Here is a 6,820-nt window from a genome sequence, read left to right on the forward strand (position 1 = left end):
CCACATGAGTGTTTACCAAAGTAGGGGGACTACACATAGTTGCTTCTGATGCATTGTTCCCAAATAAATCCTTATGTAGAAATACTTACGCTGGCACCTTGTTGCCATTTAACTTAAACAACCTTGAAAGTGTCAGCATAAGCACACATGTAGCTATTTGGGAACAGCTATTGTGCCTCCAATTCATACCTGATCTTAATCCACATTAACATTCAAGTTTACTGCCTGTGCCCAGATTTGAATTCTGGGGAAGGAAGGAAGAATTGAAGTCTGTTGACATTCAGACCGTGTTGTAAAGTCCATATTTTTACTCTCGCTTACAGCAGATGAAAGGGCATGAGGATGTTTAAATGCTGGGCTACATTGATATTGTGAATATCTCTCTTCTCCTAGCTAGATGTTGGAATCCAGCAGTGGCTGGGTCCTCGTGATGCTGTACATGAAGAGGATGGAAAGCACTTTGGGCTGAAAGGCGTCTGTAGACATGCACATTCATTCTCTGGCCTTCCTCTCCCTTAGTGCAATCTTTCTGTTGCTGACTTTGCTTTCAGGCTGAAGCAACTCCTTTCCTACAGTGCCATTGTGAGGCCACAGTACCAGTGTGCGAGCCACAAGTTTACAAATGAATGGAGGCCTAATGGGACAATCACAGCTGCTCTTCAAGACCCTGCTGTTGTGAAGGCAACCTGTCCTGGTGGCCCTAAGGGTATGTGACTTTCTTCCCTTTCTAGTCATTTTCCTGTGGTGCTGGAAGCAGTCTCGTTGCCTGAAACTAAAGGTACTCTGATTCTGTCCTACCCCGGTACAATTCAGCAACAAGATTATGTATAGAGTAACAGCTGTATGCCTTCTGTGCTATCTCAGTAGTACTGAGTAACTGTTTAGAAATGCAGAGTGTGAAAGCAGAACCTCCTAATAATAAAAGTGTGGGAAGCCTTGTCACTAGCTATTTTAAGTCAGACTGGACAAAGCACTGAATTAAAGTAAGTGGGGAACAGTCAGGCATTGCAAATGAATGCACTAAGTGACCCCATCTCTAGTATCTCTTAGAGAGCTTGGTGCTCTAGGCCACATAGTTACAATCAGGACCATTACTGGAGAGAAGGCCTCTCCATGTGTGCTATGCACATTGTGTGCATTTTCTAACTCTTTTTGGAGTTGTAATTTTCTTTGGTGAGCTAGCAGTAACTTCAGGATGCAGAGATAGTAAAGCCACAAGCTGTGGATAAGAGGCCTTCCTTCTATGCATATATAAGGTTTAGGTCAAACTTTCTGGACTCAAGGCACTTGTCATTGGACTTGGGGCACCTTCATGTTTGTGAATTGAGTGGCATCCAATTTCAGAAGGAAATTATATATGATAGTGCTTACTCCTGCAGAGGGACCAGGCAGTGTGGAAGTGGGGGATTGGCTAAGCAGGAACAAGCCTGAGTCTTCACTTTTATCTGCTTATCTCCTCACACCTCACTTATTTCTTTACACTTTGTGGCACCATTCAAAGTATCTGCAGGCACAGCAGCCTGGTTGAGAATCACTGGTCCAAGTCCTTACTAGCTCTTTCTTTCTCCCTTCCTGCACAAGTCAATTCTTGCATGTCTGCCATGATTAAATTTCAATGTGGGAATTGTCTTCTGCTACCCTAGTTTCTTCCATGGTTTTACTTGTTTAACTTCCTGTCCTAAACAGTATTGTTGGCCACTGTTAAACCATCCTGTTCCAATTCAGTTATACACGCTGCTGAATGTGGCTACATAGTAGCTTTATATTCAGTGGAGTCTTGTAGCTGAAATAAGCTAGAGCAGTGGTCTCCAAACTTTTTTGATTGTGCACCCCTATCATTAAAAATTTTTGAGCATGCACCCCCAATATATGTATATTTATTTATTTGACATACAGACCAAGTGAGGGCACCAGTGTCAATCCTTATATTAAATATTAGTAAAGCTCAATTTCTTATTTTTTTTAGATAAAAAATAAATATAAATAGAAGTTCTAATATTTTCTTCCCGCACCCCCTGGGGTGCACGTACCCCACTTTGGAGACCACTGAGCTAGAGGATTCTTATCGCCCTTATCACTACTTATTACTCTATTACTGGTCCGTACCAGATTTGAGTATTCTAATATTATAAAAGCCTTAGTCTGTCTGTAACACTTTATTTGTGCTCCGATTGGCTGCCTCGGGGGTAATGGCCCCAGCCGTGGCCTGAAGCAGCAGCCGGGAGCCGGGAAACGGCCCAGGCCTCTGTCCCCCCGCCCCCTCCCCCCATCGTTTTTGACGGGCAATTGGCTAGTCTCCTCATAAGAATATAAGAATTGCTATTTAGTGGGTCTGACTACAGGTCCATCTAGCCCAGCATCCTGTGTTGCACAGCAGCAGACAGTGGATGTTGAAAGGGAGAGGGAACTGGATATGGCCAGGGTTTTTTCCATGGTTCCTCTCTTACTTGCAGCCTCCAGCATTCAAGGTCTAGGAAGTTCTGATTCAGAGGCTGTATCCCTAACTCCTGTTCTCAATAGCTACTGATGCCCCTTTCCTCCAAGAATTTGTTCAATCCCTTTTTGTCCAAACCCTCATCTATGTCTGACCTTTGTAAATAAGCCCACTGTAGTTGCTGGGGCTTTTCCTGGTAGTGAACAGGAGACGAGGATAAAAGCTCTATTTCCTTCACATTTGCGTATACAATTGTAAATGTAATTTGTTCTCTGGTATATTGTGCAGGGAAAGTCACTGTCAGTGCTAAGTGGTTGGAAGCTGTTTTCTACGCAGCCCTGAACAGTTGCATGTGGCAGCACCTGTCCCACCAGGAGACACTGAAGTTACTCAATAATGTATGCTTTTCTAAGCCCTGCCATGTCTGTGTGGAGCAAAAGACTTGCCCCTTGTTTGTGTGTGGGAGCTTTGTCAACCAAACTTATGCTGCCTCCCTGACTCAACAAGAGTAAGTAAGGTGTCAAAATTCAAACATGGCTGGATGGTCTCTGAGTGTTTGTCATATCCCCTGGTTTGAAAGGAGGGCTCTTCTGATGGCATAAGAAGAACACTGTATGGTGTATATGACTCCAGTGTGAAGCATCAGTGAAAGGTTCAACTTTAAAATCTGACCCAAATTCCAGTGTCTCTTGAAGAGACTTGACTCCCAAATGCCTTATTATGAAAATAATGGGAGCTGCTATTGAAAATGTTGCCCACTCTGTCAAGACATAGACATCAACCCACAACTCAGCATACTGGCAGCTGTCAGAGTCCAAATCCATGCCATGAATATCCTGGTATCTCATCCTGAGCCCCTCCTATTCTTATCAGAATGAACTGCTCTTTCAGATATAAGAATCTGATACATGCAGGGGCACAGGACTTGTGACACTGGTGCAGTCTAGTTAAATAAGAGCAGGACACATAAAAAATGAGACCAGGCCAGATCAGCAGTCCCTGTAGTCCAGTCTCCTGTCTCTGAAGACTCCAGCTGTAGCCTCAGAGAATCCATCTACCAGACTAGGAAGGCGATGCTGGTTGGAGAGAATCCAGAGTATATTTAGGGAGCCATTTGGACACCATCCAGTAAAACTCTTTTTGAAGGTGTGCCTGGACAAGGAAAAGGAAGACAGCTGTGGAGCTCAAGAAGAGTTTTACTGGGAGGTGTCCAAATGGCTCCCTAAATGCATTCAAAGGGCAGTGGGTGCCAACCAGAGTTCTCTGCTTGGTGTCCTCTCTACACACCCTAACTATTGACTTATAGCCCATACTCCTATTCTTGTTTTCTTATTTGTTTTTGTCCCATGATATAAGTTCTGTGCTTAGTGGCCTCCCTCTAGCCATTTCAGGTGGGGCTTTTAGCTCCTACCGGGTCTAGGCCCATTGTCCCAGAACAAAGTAGGTCTGTCTCTGACAGTGGCCAGCAGTAAGAAACCTCATGGAGCAGGGGTGAGCAAAATGTGGCCTAGGGGCTGGATGCAAGCTGCCAGGCCATTCTATCCGGCCCACAGGGCCCCTAAAAAAAATTTAGAAAATTAATATTTATCTGCTGCAGCTATCTATCATGCGGTCCTTGTTGGCTTGCCAAAACTCAGTAAGCGGCCTTCTGCCCAAAATAATTGCCCGCCCCTGTCATAGAGACTAATCTGCCTATAGGGGATTTTTCTTCCTTACCTCTTAGTGCTTGGCTTCTGTACTGACCCAGGAAGGATAATATCCTTTATAAAAATCTGTATGTGTAATATAACTGTATCAGTTCTCATTATCTACCTAACTATTCAGTCCTAGTTTAAATCCTACTATGCTCTTGGCCTAGAGCTTATCTGGTAGCAGTCAGCTAATTACTTATCATGTTAAAAAATCCTTTTCTCGTTTTGAAATGTGGAGCCTTTCAATGTCCTTGAACATCACATTGTCCTTGTACAAAAGGGAACAGTGCCTGACTTGCCTTATTTACACCATTTATCATGGAACAGACTTCCTGTTCTTTCCCCTCTTATTTTACAGCAGGATGTCTGAGTAGGAGCCTGAAGGAGGAAGTAATTCCTCCCTGCATCACCACTCTTATCTAGACAAACTAACACCACCACAAAGCTATTGTTGGTTTCAGATGAAAGGATGAACTTCCTTTATCACTCACAAGCAACCAGACTCCAGCGAAGAGCTTAAACGGCCCCTTTGCCATAGATTTCCTCTATTATTTAGAACCTTTCCCTTCTCTGTCTTTTAAAACAAAGTTCATCCCAGACTGATTCATAGAAGGGGATATGGAGCTCCTTTTGTTAACAAATATTAGTGCCTTGTAACCCACAGGCAGTGCCCTAAAGAAGGACTGCTGTCTGTCTATTTAGGTTTCAACCTTTTGTGTGTAGGTAGACCAGAAGTTCCATGTTTGCACCAATTCTCCTTAAAAAAAAAAAGGAATTAAATTTAATACGGATGGAAGTTACCAATGTAAGAGACACTGATTCTGTGGAATGCTGGGTTTATTACCCAGAGAAAAGCATGTTGCCTGGATTGTACTCTGCTGGGATCATCTTTGGGAATGGCAAGGAGTACAGTCTTCAGGGCTTTCCCAACAGCAGCCCCCTCTGCTTGGACCACTGCAAAGGAGTCTAACATGTGGGGTGCTTTTTCTGATGGTAGTATCTGGCTGGTAAAAAGTAGCTTTTGGTCACCACAGATGAAAGATTGCTTGGAACTGTTTACTAGCGATTAAAATATCTAAAACTCATCATTGGTTCCTAAGCCATCCAGTTCCTGCTAATTCTGTTTTCTGTATAATTGTTATATTAACCATATTACTGAACCTTCCAGATTCCCTAGCCAGGATCAGGATCCCATTGGATTAGGTATAGCACAAAAAAAGCTGGTTCTTACAAGATCCAAGGCAGTGGCATCCTTGCTGTAGGGACTTGTATGATGAATATGCTTGCCTATGGTACACTGCTCATTAGCTCCCATTCATGCAAAATCTTCTAATTTGAACTGGTGGTGTCCAAAGACCCCAACTTCCTGAATCTGGTTGCTTTCTCAAAGGGCTAAGAAAAAGGGCATAGCTAAAAGAATGTTTATTTGTTAAATCATACCTCTGGGTGCTGACAGTGGTGATAGTTGCTGATATATAAACAATAAAGCCTATTTTCTTTTCCCAGCACCTTTCCCTGGTTTGACCTGACAACTGTACAACTGAAGGAGACTCCCTTTGGCCAGCTCCTAGCAAGGAGTGTGTGTCTCCAGAACCACCTTGCCCAGCTATATCATGCCTCATTTGAAGCCCACACTGACAGCAAGATGTCCCTTTGTCCTGCCACAGCAGGTCCCAGTATGGTGACCTGTCATGAATCAATGTCCACTATGACTGCTTTGGATGTGACTGGCACAGAAAGCCTGGAGGAAGTTCCTCATACTGATTTTGACTCTTCGTAAAGTAGAACCAACCCTCTACGGATGGGGCTGCTTTGTTAAATGTTTATACTACAGAGAATTGTAATGGAGATTAATACCCTTTTCTTATCAGTTGCCACTGCAGAAATCCACCCCATTTTTGCATGTGCTTGAGGAACCATAGTACGGATTCTGCGGAAAGAATAAAACTGGTATAAAAAATAACTTTGGCTTGACTGTCAACCTTGGCACAGACCACTGCAAAAAAAGGGTCAAATTAAACGGAGATTGAACAACTTTCCTACCCCAGAGTTCTGAAGCACCTGAAAGCTTCCCATCCTTTAGTCTTCCCTAGTCTGCAGAGGTTATGGCAACAATCTCACAGAATGTTATTTTGGGATATTTGATTTTTACTTTTAGTAGCCCCAGGTTAAGGCTGGTTATAAAGAATGCACTAGAATCAGTTAGCTGATGACCAGGGCTATTACTGAACAGTCCTTTAACTCGAGAGTAAACAAGATAAGGAAAAAGTGGAAAATGGCAAGTTTTGCTTGCTCTTTAAATGCTTAGAACAGGCTTGTCCAACATGCGACCCCCAAGGCATTTTCTGTGACCCGTGGTACTGTGACAGGAAACGGAAGTGAACACGGTTTACTTTCGTTCCCGCCCCTTGTCCCTCCCCCAACCCCTCAGCAGCTTCCTAATGGCTGCTGAAGGGACCAATGCGGTGTGTGTGGGAAGAGGAGTAGCCGCGTGCCACTCAGGACAGGACAAGCCCAGCTGGAGCAGGGGGAGCTCAGCTGCACTTTCGCCTGTCGGCGCCCGTCAGTCCCGAGCGGCACACGGCTTCACCGCCGCTTCTGCTGGCTGGTGCCGACCCAGGCAGGTCTGTCCCATCCAGAGCAGCACGTGGGAATCCGGCTTCAGCCGCATGCTGCTCCGGATGGGACAGACCTG

The 6,820-nt window shown here is 44.3% G+C and overlaps 1 protein-coding gene and 1 long non-coding RNA gene across 5 annotated transcripts in view; one reads left to right on the forward strand and one right to left on the reverse strand.

Annotated features, from left to right (window-relative positions):
• LOC109298578 overlaps nucleotides 1-553 on the reverse strand; it is a 6,703-nt gene extending 6,150 nt beyond the window's left edge. The window contains exon 1 of the long non-coding RNA XR_002097654.1: nucleotides 98-553. This is a non-coding gene — a long non-coding RNA (uncharacterized LOC109298578). The remainder of the gene's footprint in view (nucleotides 1-97) is intronic.
• Nucleotides 1-6,160, forward strand: part of NOXRED1 (NADP dependent oxidoreductase domain containing 1) — an 18,914-nt gene extending 12,754 nt beyond the window's left edge. For all 4 annotated transcript variants that reach the window (XM_019518738.1, XM_019518737.1, XM_019518736.1 and 1 more), the window contains 3 exons: nucleotides 552-706; nucleotides 2,723-2,942; nucleotides 5,632-6,160. In XM_019518738.1, coding sequence (XP_019374283.1) covers nucleotides 552-706; nucleotides 2,723-2,942; nucleotides 5,632-5,905 — 649 coding nt within the window. In that variant the 3' untranslated portion in view covers nucleotides 5,906-6,160. The remainder of the gene's footprint in view (nucleotides 1-551; nucleotides 707-2,722; nucleotides 2,943-5,631) is intronic.
• The last annotated feature ends 660 nt before the right edge of the window (nucleotides 6,161-6,820 follow it).

This window comes from Gavialis gangeticus, unplaced genomic scaffold (genome assembly GCF_001723915.1).
Source record: "Gavialis gangeticus isolate Ggan-Ray unplaced genomic scaffold, GavGan_comp1, whole genome shotgun sequence".
Classification (NCBI taxonomy): Eukaryota; Metazoa; Chordata; order Crocodylia; family Gavialidae; genus Gavialis; species Gavialis gangeticus.